The following is a 15,772-nucleotide window of genomic DNA, read 5'->3' as shown; positions in this document are numbered from 1 at the left end:
CTACGCCGCTCTGCTCTCTGGAAGAATACTGGTGGGAGTCAAGGGAAAAGAGTAGAGGTATAGAAAATGAAAGAGAGAGAGAAGGAGCTAGACAAAGCAAAATAAGAGGGGTGATGAGTTTAAAGATCAGAGGACAGCTTAGTAACCTGAAAAAAAAAATAGAGGGAAAGGGAACATTGGAGGGAAAGGCCATCCACAGGTGAAATGACCGGTCAGATCTCTGGTCTGATTTTGTAAAAACACCACTTTTACTGTTCATGCTAGTGTAGAAACTCCACAAAGCAAATATATTTCTCTTTTAATACCAAAGCTCTGTTCCAAAACCTAGCAACTTTCAAAGGCAGCATCCTGAAACCAGTTTGAAGCACTCTACATATAATTATTATCATTTATGTATATTAATTAAATAGTTACATTTGATTTCTGAAGGGTGAAGTGACACTAAAGGCTGCTGAAATAAATTACATTTTAAAATACATTAAAATAGAAAATAGTTATTTTAAATTGTAATAATATTTCACCATATTGCTGTTTTTACTGTATTTTTCATAAAATGAATGAGAGCATAAAAGACTTCAAAAACAGACCCCTTACTGATCCCAAACTTTTGAATGGCAGTGTATATAATAAGTATTTTTAATTAATTAAAAGTTAATTAAATATCTATGATAATATTAAAGAATATTATTTCTTTCCCCTCAGTGCATTCCACATGTGATGCTGTCTTGGAATTTAGCCAAATTAGGGTATTTTAGGAGAGTACTTTTCGTAAAAACTTTTTCTGTTGGTGGAGTGCCCATGATGCCTTAACACTTTCTCAGTAGTTTTTGGACCATAGCTAACCATTATTGTGTGTGTAGATGTTTCACACTTCTCTCTCTCCCCCTTGTCTTTTTCAGATTAACCAACAGATGTCTGGAATGAATCTGAACGGTTCTGGTGCTCCAATGGCATTTGGGCCACCTGGTGCCCCCATGGGCGGCTGGGTGGCACCCCCCTCCGGTCAGACCCTCAGCACCCAGCTCTGGAAGTAAATGAATGAGGGAAGATGGGGGACAAGGGGCACCACATCCCTCCATCTCTCCTCTCCTCCTCCACCACCACTTGCGCCCAGAGTTTTATTCATGTACTGTCATTTTTTCCCCCCTTTCTCTTTCCAACCATTACTACTCTGGAGAGCATCGATTCAACCTGCCCTGTGTATTGATCAAGTGAGCGAGAGTACGAGTGTAAGAGACTGGCAGCTTTGACAGTCTTATTTGCAATTATTTTTTCTTCTATATATATATTTTTTTTGGGGGGGGGGGGGGGGGGGGGGGGTCAAAATACATATCAGCTACAAGAAAGCTGCTGGACCAATTATACAGGCTTCTAATATATCTTTACCAAATCAATAGTGAGACATAGTATTTAAAAGACAGAGGTATGGCTATCATATTTGTGACTACCCCATCCTTTTCCTATCTTCTGTAGCCCCACATCCCAGAACCCTGTAGCAGATATTGTATAGACCCATGTAATGTATGTAATCATGAGATAGACGAACCCCTCGCCCCCTCTCTCTGGCCTCTCACCCCACCGCATCCGTGTAGTTCCATGACAAACTCCATCGTTACTGTGATGTTTTAATGTGTGCGTTACAGAGAAGCACAGTGAGTGAAAGACAAATAAACCTGGAGAACTGTATAGCTGTGACGGCTAACGGAAAAGTGTGGGGGGGTCAATAGAAAGGGGCTCGGGGAAGGAATTATCGTTTTAGCCAGCTGGTTTTGAAAAGTAAGGACCGAACAAAAGCGTGCAGTCAAACACGTCAGTCTCGCCGCTGTAGCAGAGCTTCTGTCCTCTCAGACAGGGTTTCTCTGCTGTGCAATAATATAAACATCCCCACCGTGTCATCCAGGTTTATTTCTATAATGTGTTTACATTTTCTGGTGCCTAGTACAGAGACAGAATATTGTTATTTCCGTGCATTAAACAGTGAATAGCCATGAACCATTGTGTGATCATTTTGTCTAAAGACGCATTTATTGTAAAGTTATCTTTTCTTTTTTTTTCCCTTTTTTTTTTTTTTTGCTTTTAAAGAGGGTCGGTTGGAATAAAGACAGTTGTAATCCAAAAGTTCTGTCCTTGTAATGATGTCTTACACTTTAGACGGTATTTCCAGGGTTTTTCCATCCATTATTCCTTTTATTTTCATTGACGGGTCGATTCTCTTCAGCACCGCTCAACCTCTTTGTACATTATTCAAGCAGCTGGTCCTTTTCCTCCACATTCACAGACATTGATCTGATTCTCAGAGTGTCCAGAGTCTGCAAAATGGTCTGTTGACTACCGCATTGGGAATAAGATCAAGTTCTCACATACAGTTTCCAGTTGAAAACCCCTTATTCATGGTTTCTACTCTACCACGATACAGGTAATCCAGTGTGATGCCATGGTGAGAAGCTCCAGCAGATACAGTAAGTGTCAGTAGAGAATCCCGAGGCAGCTTGGCATGTCTTTTCCACCAGAGCAGGTATCCTAAAGTTCAAAGGTGGCCATCAATTTGGAAAGTGCTGATGATGGCAGGCCTTCATCCAGTGTTATATGACATTATTAGTGCAGTGTTGTTCGTTAGATCTCTATATAGACCGAGTCCTGTTGCCGCTTTGGTTCGTTACCCAGGTTGACCTTCTCAGTGCGGGTATGCCAGACCAGAACCTGAAAGAAACCATTTGAAATCAGGTATTTTAGAATACAGGACCCAAGCACATGTATATTGTATGTACCAAGGCAGTTTACCTATTATTACTATAAATGGGACTGCCCTTGAGACACTTTACCAACCTCAAATAAATGCTTTTTAATGCTATTTGAGCCTAAGAAACAACATAAATGGGTTCAGTTCATGTCATGTAAAAGTGCATTTGACAAGCCATTTGTAAGATTTCTTTAGTTCCCCATTTAAGTAAGATTAGTAATGGTCTTGAATCCCTCTAAAAGAGCTTTCTGGAAGGGTTGCAAATATGGCCGCCAAATGACTTTCCTTGAAAGGGATTTTTGAAGGAAATTACATGTACATAGGTACTAGGGGTGGCACGGTACACAGATGTCACGGTTCGGTACGTACCTCGGTTCGGGGGTCACGGTTCGATATGATTTCGGTACGGTTCGGCATGTTTAGGGAAACACTATACTGTCAAATAACAATAAAGAACATAAGAATAATCTATCTAACTACAAGCAACAGCACAAATAAAAATACAATAGTGTAAAGATACAAATAAAATAATCAGTGATTTTCAGTTTTTTTTTTTTATAAATTGAATAAAGTAATCAAAGGTAAAAGAGCATTGCATATTTGACTATAAATTAAAGATTACTCTTTATTAAAGTTACAAAAGCGATTCAATCAAGAGCAGTGAGTGATTTCTTTGTTGTTGCTGTTTATTAAGAAAGTGCTGTCACTTTAAGAGAAGGCACTGATCCAGTGCACTTATACTGTACGCTCAGCCGGCTATATCTGCTATAGGATACTTACCAAGACGGGCATTTTGACAGAATTTTGTGTGAATTTATCCATTCAAACACAATTTCAGAGAGAGCTTCATATTTGCCCGCGTTCTGAAGCGCAGGTTTGCACGCTTCTGATGAGCGCACGCACAAATCTTCTCACTGCGCGCGCGAGCTCGCGTCCTCTGGCTCTTAAATGTTTGAACTGGCAGAGCTTACATGACTTTAGTTTAAACGCCGATATCAACGTGTGCTGTTCAGGTCTCACCTGTGTGTGCGCGCTATCAGCACCCGGGTGATGACGGAATAAATGCTCATATTCCAGCATACGGCACTCGCATTGAACGAGTGAATGATTTGTCCACTTATTTTTTTTCTTCTTTCTCATCGCTGTTGTTGTAATGTACTGGGAAGCCAGAATGCGCATCCATTAATAGAAACATACATTAGCCGAACCCTATTTGTTTTACTTGTTATTTATAACAAACCACATGCATTGTCAGAATTAAGTTGAACCGCGGTCCTAGCGCATGCCGAACCGTGTGTGGAGAACCGTGCGGTTCGGTTTTTTTCCGCGAACCGTGCCACCCCTAATAGGTACATCATAACAAAATAAGGTCATTGTGTGATCTTTCAGCAGAGATGTTTTAGGCTGTTGGTGCGTGAAGGATACTGGAATGGGATCTCTCGGTCACATGTCTTAATTATATCAGATAGAGGCAGTGCAGGGAAAGAGCACAGTTAAATGGCCGCACTCAGGTGTGACGTGTCATTTCCTGAACACATGGCACTGCATAGTGGCTTGTTTTGTTAAACAAGGCTAATTTAGCAGAACCATAAGAGATAAATAAGGTGGAGCAGCAACCCAGAAAGTAACCAAAGTGTACTGTGGCCTGATAACAAGATGTATCTCTAGATTCTGAGATGGACTGAATTGAGAACTTCCTGAAGTGAATTGTAATTGGTCTGTGGGTGGTTAAACTTCATTAGTTGTGTTTGTGTGCGCCTGTCAAAGACATTTGCAGCCCACAGTGATGTCTAATTTTTATAAGAGGAAAGTAATAATACATGAAGAATTAAACTTGTGCGCTTCTGCTTTCAGATGTAATAAATCCTTTTATTTTTAATGTTGATAATGTAATGGCTCCAAATCAGTGCGCAAAGGTTGAAAGCAGTGATATAACAGCAGTGTGGAGGTGTGAAGCCAGCAGTCCCCATGGGCTCTAGTTATTGTTAATGAGCTTCAAGAAAAAGTTATTAAAATTTAAACCCTTCATACTTTTTGGACTAATCTTGGAGCAGTCTTTGCATGTGTATCTATTAGAATATTGTAAGACAAGTGCACTGGAGATGTCATCGTCATTATTGCAATGTGTGCTGAACTCTTGTTAAATACTCGGATAGACAGATTTCAATTTGTACAGAGTGAAACCCCACTTCGAATGATCCAGGAATAAGAGAAGACACTCTGTCACCCTCCTCCTCTAGATCCTATCCCCCCTCTAGTTTTGGCTTCTAAAAAGAGAGGTTGTTAGAAAGCACAAATAAATAGAAAATTTGACCATTTTAGCTTCAGTAATATCATGTAATGCGTCATTTACAAGGCATTAACATTTTCAACATTTTTCATAAGATTTCTTTTTTTCTCTCTTTTTTTTTTTGCTCATATTAATTTATTCAGCAAGAACACATGAAAAATAAGAGTAGAGACATGACACAAGGTTTCAAAATTAACTTTCTAGTCAGCAAATAATCATGAAAAAATAATCATGTGACATTGAAAACGAGTAATGGCTGCTAAAAATCCAGCTTCGCCATCAAATAAATTACATTTATACATTTTAAAATAGAAAAGTAATTTTAAATTAGAATAATATTTGACAATATTACTGTTTTTACTGAAATTGATCAAATAAATGCAGCCTTGTCAAAAAAAAAAAAAAAAAAAAAAAACTTTTGTATGGTAGCGTATGAGCTAACAATGAACTTTTTTTTCTATTTTCATCTACAGTAGTCAACATTTGAAGTGGATCAAAAAGTTCATTAAAGTTGTCCTAAGACAAGAACACATTTTGGTTTTAGGACCACTTTGATTAAATGTTTTGATCCACTTCAAATATTGATTAGTGTATATTCAGTTCATTCTATATAATTCATATTCATTCATAATGTTAAGTGTACATTTATACAACTTACATTATTAAAAAATGCATTGGTACATGTAGAAATTAATATTAACACAGGTTATTAAAGTATTGTTCATTGTTAATGTTAGCTATTACAGTGTAAAGTGTTACCAATAAACACACCTTAAAGTGATTTAATAGAAATAGGATAAAATCTTGCATGACATCAAAACTAATTGTTACAGCCTATAATTTTTCAAGTAATTTAGCTTTTTATAAATGGGTATTACTCTTAGTTCCATTGCGAAAAAATATGAAAAATGTCTGGATTCCATTTGGGCTGTCCCGTATGAAAAGATTTTCTCAAACAATGTTTGTGCTGAAGACTTTTCAGGGGGTTTCTTTTGAATCTAAACAGGATGAGCATCTGAAGCCTTGGTAGAGAATAATAATTTGAGCGATTGTGTTGTGGGCAGAGTGAAGCATGCTGGCATGCTGACAGCAGTCTGGCAGGATCTGGTCTGCAGGAGCACGATTGAGACTGGCATGAATAAATAGGAGAGTCTATGCACTGACTTCTGTAAATAAGCCTGTCTTCACCTCTCCGTCTATGGCATGTTTGCCATCCCTCTGCCAATCTCAAACACATTCCCTTTGCCCTCTTCTTCTTCCTCTCTCCTTCTGTCCCTTTCCTCCTCTTGTCACATCAGTTCAGTCTGATTACTCGCATAAGATGACTCACAAGCCTCCGTGTGCTTAATTTTAAAGTGCATGCTGGGAGTTAGCCATATCTCCCTGCCTGCAGGCTTAGTCACAGTCATCAGCTGGGACCCTCAAGAACGCTTCTACAAATCTGACCTTTCCAAAAGACGTCGCTGGCAGTGCTCCACTTTGGACAGGCGCCCGCTCACACCCATCACGAAGGCCCATAACTGTTGGCACAAGCGCTTCCTATTGTTTACTTCCATAATGCCATCCTCATATAATTGGACTGCAGCCACAAATTTAAGTATATTAAACTCCCACTTTGTCCGAGTAGCGACTCGCACTTCTTCGTAACTGTCAGTGGCCTTTCTACTCTGTTTACGGGTGCGATATCTACACACTTCCACCCGCCACGGCATTGTTCCACAGGAACAAACCTGCACTCTCTGCTCTCTGTTTACAACGTGCACATTATGCTGTGTCTGGCAAAATGACGCATAGCTGATTGGCTGACGTTGGAAACATGTCCTGCTCTTGCTGGTGTTGGTGATTAGTGGAATTGTCAGCCCTGCTAATAGTCACTATTAATAACCCAGTGCGGCTACCATTAGGGTAATTGGGTGATAATGATGATGGCAGGAGCCGTGACGTGCGGTTACGGGGAGGAAGAGAGCATTTTGACACGTAAGGTGAGCCGAGTGAAGAGATTTGAGCTTGAGATTTCGGCTCCTGAGATAATGCACCATGGATGAATGCAGGAGCTTTTAGAATCAGACTGAGTCAAATACATAGGAATGTGTTTTTCATTTTCAAGAGCTCCTTGACAGTGCTATTCAGTATTGTCATTGGTAGAAGAATAGACCGTCATATGAAGTTAGGTTTTCAAATTGGTACCAAAAAGATAGGGTTGAGTCATAATGTCTAAACGAATGACTCAGACGCAAGAAAGACTAGGAACAAATGAAGGAACATAAAAAAGTGGATGTTTTTGTAGCGTTCTAGATGATCAGTGTGAAGGATGCAAATGCAGGCTGCTATACTGACCTGGGTACAGTTCTTGGCCTTTGGCTCCAAGTCCTCCACCCTAGTGATCTGTTTGAGGAAATCAGACTCTTGCATCCCTGGTTTGGCTCCTCTCCTCTTGAACAGGGCACGTGGGTTTGACAGGATCACCTGCAGGTTCACTGCAAAGCCTGCCAATGATGAAATAGAGTTTTGCAAGCAAGTGCAAATCAAATTTTCAATTTGAATCTATTTATTTTATTTAATTACTTTTTCCTCTTTGCTGCTTTTGTTGTCACAGCTCATGATAGTCATTAGTGGAGAGTTTGGAAAGAAGTGCGTGCCTAAGAGCCGTGATTGCAGATTGCAAAACACACACTTCCAGGGGTTGAGCAACTGCCATTGAGATGAATGGGAATGCTAACAGATAGCTTTCTCCTTATTTTATAGACTTCATTTGCAAGTGAGAAAGTCTGGGTTACATCAAAAAGCTCACCCTGGTACAGGCCTGAAATTGTTTATTGCAAATTCATCTAAAACTAATTATAGTGCTGGTAATCTCATTGTATATTCAAGCACACTCTCTCATTTACTCTGTATTAACTATACACAAAAACACGGCTCTTCAGCGCACTCTTGACCTTGTGTATTTCACGTGGGAGCAGGTTGAACTGCAACGCTGTTGCATGTGGGTCAGGGTAAGTTTTTCACCCACTCGTTTCCATTTCTCTCGATGACACCCTCTCAGCCACAAAACAGGAGGAGGACTTTTCAAATTTGTCTATAGGGAATATCACCCTCTGTTGTGGGGTTTTTATCCTGGGCACAGGCTGTTTTCTAGGACGCCTGCGTTCCAGCTAAAACCACCTGGGCTTCCCTCAAATCCGCAGAGGCGAGCCCACAACAGCAATGCAATGTTCATCTGAGCCCTGGCTAACTGTGTCCTTGTGTAGTTACAAGGTTTCTTTCCCTCAGATCAAGATGCATACTGTCAAGCTTTATTAATAGTTGAAGGCCAGCCAACTCTTTTCTTTTGATCTTTTTTTCTTTTTTAATGATTATATTGCCTTTTGATGTCCCTGTTGGAGTGTTGGGGGAATGATGTAAGAACCTATGCTCAGAGATCCAGGGACAGGGCTTTGATAGAGCTGAAGAGCCGGATATGTTTCTGCTGTTGCACCAACAGCACTTCAGGGACCGGCTAGATGTGCTGCTGAGTTAAATGTATAAACAGTGTGGTAAACGCACATGGAATGTTCACATCCTGATTTTTAAATTAACTCTAAGACTTTATGACCAGGGCAGGGCTGCATCAGCGTTTTGTTAGGTCTTTAATTAGGATTGTCTTTAAACTTGTAAACAAGTGGTGCTGAAAAGCTGTTTATGTTGTTATGGTTCATAAAAACGTATTTTTCCTCACAAAACTGCCTATAGTACTTATTTCCAGGGAAATGCAATACATAAATCATGAAATAATTATTATATTTAAATATGTAAATCATATTAATAAACTGTGTAAAATTAATAAAGGACAACAAGTAAATATAAAAATACAACAGTCTGTAAACGCCAAATGGGAAAGTGTACTTTTTAGATTAGTTTTGTTAAGTGTCAGCTCACTTATTTACATAAAATTGTCAAAAGGATTGAATTCTGCTAAGGTATAATATAAGCTCATTGTTGTAAGTTAATCAGTTTGTTGTTGTTTTTTTCAACTGTTATTATGTTTATAGATGCACCACAAAATATTTTATTGTTCTTTTTAACTTTATATTCATCAAAGAATTCTAAAAATGTATCATGGTTTCCACAAAAATAGTTTTCAACATTATAATAGCAAAATAATAATAATAATTTCTTGAGCATCAAATCAGCAAATTAGAATAATTTCTGAATGATCTTGTGACAAAGAGTGGAGTAATAATGCTGAAAATTCAGCTTTGCAGCACAGGTATAAATAACATTTTTAAAGGGGTCATCGGATGCAAAATTCACTTTTCAAGTTGTTTGAAGATAAACGTGTGTTGGAAGTGTGTGTACACATCCATCCTATAATGATAAAAATCAACCCAGTGTTTTTTTTTTTTTTTTAAATCCTCTCTCAAATCAGGCTGTTCTGAGTGCCCTGTCAGAATGACGTAGTTCTGTACAGACCGCTCCCACGATAGTTGATTGAGACCGTTTTACCTTAGACCCGCCCTCAGTGATCTGAGAGCTGTCCACCTGCAGGGGAAGACAAGATGTCTCTGATTAAGCGATTGAAGTGTTTAGTTGTTGGATGTAATATTGAATATAGCAGTCATCATTTACTCCTGACATCTGAGCTGCTGAAGAGGCAGAGGATTAACGTTACTTTCACTTTGAAGTGAATGCGCCAATCCCCGATCTGCCTAAATGCATCTATGTTCCCACGAATCATTCGTGATCCAGCTTTATTTACAGAAGAAGTGAGTATAAGAGTTTTTATGAATCTTTGCATATCGCCTTTCCTAATAATGTGCTAGTTAGCCAGTTTCACGGCTGAAGTTTAGTATGCTCCATAGATATATATATACCTAGATGCCTCATTATCGACTGTTTCTATGGGCCGTGATACGTAAGCCATCCGCCATTTTTGGAACGGTCTGCGAATCTGAGCGCATTGACTGTTTTGTGTCTACAACAGCAAGTTATACGCTTGTATATCTTTGAATATTCATTGATTATTATGGTGAATGTGAGATGGCTGATGCGGCAACGTATCTGGAGCGGTCGAATAGGGAATCTACACACATCTATGGTCTGCTCATCACTCCACGGAAGAGAGGGGTGGAGTCAGCAGAGCTCACTAGGATTTAAAGCAACATGGACTAGATCAGCGTGCTGAAAACAGAGCTGATTTTGACAGGGTAAAGAAGGTGTATTTTACACTACCATTGACAAATTTTAACCAAAGTATGCTATAGACTTTTCATTAAGACCATAAAGAATCATATTATCTTGTGTAAAATGGGCATCCGATGACCCCTTTAAAATATAATACAAAAGTTACTAAGTTAAGTAAATAATTTTGTGTAATAATATTTGTGACCATGGACCACAAAACCAGTCATAAGCGTCAATTTTTCCAAATTGAGATTTCTACATCATCTGAAAGCTGAATAAACAAGATTTATTAATGCATGGCTTGTTATGATAGGACAATATTTGGCCGAGATACAACTATTTGAAAATCTGGAATCTGAGGGTGAAAATCGCCTTTAAAGTTGTCTAAATTAAGTTCTTAGCAACGCATATTACTGATCAAAAATTAGGTTTTGATATATTTACGGTAGGAAATTCACTAAATATCTTCATGGAACATGATCTTTATTTAATATCCTAATGATTTTTGGCATAAAAGAAAAATGGATAATTTTGTCCCATACAATGTATTTTTGGCTATTGCTACAAATATACCCCAGCGACTTAAAACTGGTTTTGTGGTCCATCCAGGGTCACATTTTACACAATTAATGATTTTACTTTTGATCAAAAAATGCAGGCCTGGTAACTCTAAGAGACTTAGAGTTGCCACAGTTTTACTGCAAATTGTTGCCAATGGTTGTATATTAGTATGTGGGTTAAAGCAATCTACCCTCCTCACCCCAGAATGCTATTTTGATGGCGAGGGAACCCCCCTCGTCATGCAATTTCAAAAGAGGGGACCCCCGACAGAGAGGAAAACCATGGAAAAAATGCAATTCGGCTAGTTTTGTTTTTCAGACCTGGCAAATTTTAGCATAGTGCCCACCAAAACAATGAAGCTGTTGCATTTTATTTATTTTAGAACCACTGCAAAATATTTGTGCAATAAAATTCTCCAAGTTGTCCCTCACGCAGACTCCAATGTTTATATACTATACAGTGTGTATGTATGTGTATATATATATATATATATATATATATATATATATATATATATTTATTCTTCTTGTGACACAGATCGTGTAAAAGCTAGTGTGACTAATGCATGGCTTAATCACTGTGTACACTACAGATGCAGCTTTTTGTTTTCGTTTATTCTCATGCATAATCTTTTCAACCCTTCTCCGCCTAATGTGCAAAACGTCGCTATTGTGTGTTAAAAAGGTTTCCATGTTAAGACAAGCACTTGAGCTCCTCTTCAGGTGAGAGCAATGCTTGAAAGCAATGAGAGGTGGTTCAGGACCTTTTCTTTGCTATTGTGTTTGCTCTCAGAAGAAGCCATACAGCAGGAATACTAAATAACCTCATTGTTCTCAGCTTTTGTTCAGGGAGAAGTGTAGTAGAGCCAGCGGATTTATGAACCTTAAACAGTTCCTAGAACGTGTGTTTAGTCTATGGCAACAATGTGAGGATGCGTATACATTGTGTGAAGTGTTTGTGAAAGGAGATGTGCTCACTGTCAGGTAGGCCTTGACAATGAATACATTATCTCTGATGACAATGATGATGATATTATGGGTGAGTGAACACGTGTGAAGAATACAAGCTATGGAAGAGAAGCAATAGTGGTAGTAATGGAGATCACATGAGGAAGAGATGATACCATCTCTTGTTATTAGAGTTTCATGAACAGCATAATATCCAGCGGCAGCGCTGGAGTCTGGGGAATTAGGGATTGCTTCAACTACGCACTGCTATCTCTGACGTTGTATTCATTCCCTCGAGCTGCATATGAGCCCTGCCTCTCTCCATTAGGATATTTCCAGCCTGTCAGCATCTTCTCACCCCTCCCTCTTTAATGCATTGCCTGAGAGCTCACGTTTGCTAAAAATGCATAGAGAAATTGCTGAATTTAGCTTCGATAAAAGTGCTTTTCACCAATTATAGGGAGCAGAGAGCCCTGTCACCTCACTTTTGCCTAAATTACAGGGTATCGGTTATCTTTTTCTACTTGTTATCCTTTGTAGTAGTGTGTAACTTTTTGTTGCTTTTTACTGTCGGAATACATTTTTTTGTTATAGTAAGCCATTTGAAAGCTGATTTCCCCAAAAAGTGTAAACACAGATGCTTTTAACATCCCTATGTTTGGGAATCCCGACCAGCCTGACATGTCAACTTCCAGATTACGTTTAGTTGTTTAGCAGATGCTTTTATCCAAAGTGGCTTACAAATGTGGAATATCACAAACAATTTATCAGAAGAGCCAACAGTATTTGCAATACACAGTACCAAGTGCCAGGAGTTATTATAGGAAGTGCCTTTGTTTATGGTTGTGTTTTCATTAAGTGCTCATGGAAGAAGTGTGTCTTCAGCTCGCTCTTGAAGGTTCTGATGGTCTCAGCAGATCGGGTGGAGGTTGGCAGCTCATTCCACCAGAGAAGAACAGAGAGGGTGAAGTATCTGGAAAGCCATTTTGAGTATGTTTACACGGCAGCGATTGTACTAGAATTTTTTAGAAGTTTATCATACAGGTATATCATACAGAGAAAACGACTAAAATGCTGTATTATGCATGCCAGGCGAGTAGTTGGCGACGCAAAGAGACGGTACACACCTCCGCACATATGCATTCAAGTTTGTACATCATGCATAAAATACATGCGCATGATGTCACTGTTTTCAAAATTAGCATTTTTGTAGTTTTTCATTTTTAAAAAAAATTAAAAATTTTTTTTCAAAAGTTTGTTTTCAGGCTCCCAAAATGCCGCTGTCATATAAAAAAAATTGTCAGAATGCATAAAACGTTTTTTGTGTTAGTACCTTTTAAAGAAAGGACCATATTTACTTGCAGCGAGGTATATTTACACTTATAGTTTTTTATATTTAGAATTTTTATATATTTTCAGTGTTATTTTTTATATTAATTTTGTTACATGCTTTTGCCATTTTTTTTTACTTTTTGTTTTGAATATATATTTTTTGATATATATATATTAGTTTTAGTAATTTGGTCACACTTTATTTTAACTCAACTTTTGCCTCAATAAACTCCTTATTTGCTGCTTATTAATAGTTAGTAAGATAATTAAGTTTAGTTATTGGGTAGGATTGGGAATGTAGAATAAGGTCTTCCAAAATACTATATGTGCTTTATAACTACTCAGTAGTCAGTGCTCACTGACTACAAGCCCCCGCCACAGGCCTGTGATGATGACACATCCCTCCCCGATGCACTCAACCACTTTTATTCACGGTTTGAAATGCAGAATGACACACCTGCACAAAAACTGCCCACACCTCCCAACGACCGGCGCTCTGTCTGTCTCCAGCCGACGTAAGGAAGACCCAATCTAGGATTAACCATGCAAGGCTGCGGGTCCTGACAACATACCTGGCCGTGTTCTGAGAGACTGTGCTGCACAGCTGACAGATGTCCTAACAGATATCTTCAACACCTCGCTGAGCCAGGCAGTCGTCCCGACATGTCTCAAATCCACAACAATCATACCGGTACCAAAGAAATCACTTGTGTCCTGTCTAAATGACTACTGTCCCATAGCACTGACTCCAATCATGATGAAGTGCTTTGAGAGGTTAGTCATGCACAACATCAAAACCAGCCTCCCCAGCACACTCGACCCGCTCCAGTTTGCATACCGTCCAAACCGCTCTACGGACGATACAATTTCCTCTACCTGGCTCTTACCCACCTAGAAAATAAAGACTCCTATGTTAGAATACTGTTCATTGACTTCAGCTCTGCATTCAACACAATAATCCCACAACAGCTCATAAATAAACTAAACCTGCTGGGCCTTAACAATTCCCTTTGTAATTGGAACCTGGACTTTCTAACCGGAAGACCTCAGTCAGTCCGTGTCGGCCACAACACCTCGAGCACTACCACACTGAGCACAGGTGCCCCACAAGGCTGTGTGCCCCTCTCCACTCCGCTCCAGCAAAACCAACAGCATCCAGAAGGACTCCACCCATCCCTCCCACCCTTCCAGCTCCTACCATCAGGAAGATGGTACCGAGCATCAGAGCCCGCTCCGCCAGACTGCTCAATGGCTTTTTCCCCCAGGCTGTGAGAGCCCTGAACTCAAACCACCCCGCCCCCCTCTGAAACCCCATGCAAACCCCTACCTCCTGAAACATGGACCCCCCCCCCCCCCCCCCCCCCCCCCAAACCTTACCAGACCAAAGAAACTCTATGGAACTTTTTTGTGCAATTCGAAGTGTGCTACACGCAGGTGAGTGGGCCTGTACGAACCACCTATAGTAACGCACTCTCCTCTATGTGCACTAGACACTTTACACACACTGCTGCGTGTACACAATCCCACAAAAGACTCAGCAATATATGTATGTTTACATGCTCATGCACTACAAATCATCCTGCACTGTTCCCCAACCAGCTGCTTGACTCAAAATGTTTCTCTTTGCACATGTACAGTATTTATGTGAAGCATTCGTATAGTTTGTATATTTTATTTTTTTTTTTTTTTTTTGTATAGGGTAAATATTTATAAGTATACTTATAGTTAAAATCTGTCAGTATGTTAGTTGTGTATAGGTTTATAGTGTATAGGTTTATAGCGTTTTTTTTATAGGTTTATAGGTTTAAAGTGTTTTATTACCTCATAGTTGTATGTCTGTATTTATGTAGCACCGTGGTCCTGCGAGGCACGACATTTCGTTCCACTGTATGTCCCCACATGTAGCGGAATGACAATAAAGCTCAACTCGAACTTGATAAGTACTAACAAGCAGCCAATATGTTCATAAGAGACATGATAATAAGCAACTAAATAATAGTAAGATTTGGTCTCTATACTGTAAGTGTTACCAGTAATTTTAGTATTTTAACTTATGTTTTATTTAATAAGTTGTAAAGGCAACTTTTTTTTTCAGATATTTATATTTTATTTCACCTTTAAATCAATTATTTAGATTTTTTAATAGTGTCACTTTGACTTAACATTAACAAGCGTGGTACTTAGTGCCTTTCCTTCATAAACACTGACATGCTCTAGCTAGTATCACTAGTGTTGTATAGGAGAAAAGCCTCTTCAGAAGACTCTCTAGTGTTTCACAGCTTTTTTTCCTCAGCTTAGCTTAGAGCGTTCCTTTTGCATGGTCTCTCTATATAGGAACCCGCTTTGCTGCCTGCCTTGGGCCAGTTTTATATGCCTGTTTGAAACGACTTCAGTGTGCGGTAGTCTGGAAAGTATCAACACAACCAAACTGCAAAGAAGTCCCATCTGCTTATCTGAGCAGGCAAGCTGTTCCTCACTCAGCTGATGTTGTGATTATCGACAGCACATGGTATAACGTGGGCAGAATATCCTTCAGAACTCAGAGAAGATGGACAGAGATATGGATGGCGGAAGTTCAATACCTTAATAACATTAAATAAAATTGAGAGACCTTGTGGTGAAATTTGAAGACATAATGCTCCAGCTAATGTTGTTCTGCTTCTCCAATAATTTTAAGACATTTACAGTAATGGTTCTGAACTTTAAAAATGTCTTTATCAAGTCTGTTGATGGATGGTTAAT

At 39.1% G+C, this 15,772-nt stretch overlaps 2 protein-coding genes across 3 annotated transcripts in view; one reads left to right on the top strand and one right to left on the bottom strand.

Moving 5' to 3' along the window:
- Window positions 1-2,114, top strand: part of LOC306884482 (stromal membrane-associated protein 1-like) — a 107,675-nt gene extending 105,561 nt beyond the window's left edge. For both annotated transcript variants that reach the window (XM_079440376.1, XM_079440375.1), the window contains one exon: window positions 900-2,114. In XM_079440376.1, coding sequence (XP_079296502.1) covers window positions 900-1,034 — 135 coding nt within the window. In that variant the 3' untranslated portion in view covers window positions 1,035-2,114. The remainder of the gene's footprint in view (window positions 1-899) is intronic.
- The window catches only part of LOC306884483 (galactosylgalactosylxylosylprotein 3-beta-glucuronosyltransferase 2-like), a gene marked incomplete at its 5' end in the record, with an annotated part of 27,863 nt that continues 14,141 nt past the window's right edge, over window positions 2,051-15,772 (bottom strand). Inside the window, 2 exons of the mRNA XM_079440377.1 lie at window positions 2,051-2,700; window positions 7,368-7,516. Of these exons, the coding sequence (XP_079296503.1) occupies window positions 2,614-2,700; window positions 7,368-7,516 (236 nt within the window). The 3' untranslated portion in view covers window positions 2,051-2,613. The remainder of the gene's footprint in view (window positions 2,701-7,367; window positions 7,517-15,772) is intronic.

Source organism: Barbus barbus, assembly GCF_936440315.1.
Source record: "Barbus barbus genome assembly, chromosome: 18".
In the NCBI taxonomy this organism is placed as follows: domain Eukaryota; kingdom Metazoa; phylum Chordata; class Actinopteri; order Cypriniformes; family Cyprinidae; genus Barbus; species Barbus barbus.
The sequence above is the reverse complement of the archived record's forward strand: the minus strand, read 5'-3'. Positions and strand labels throughout refer to the sequence as shown.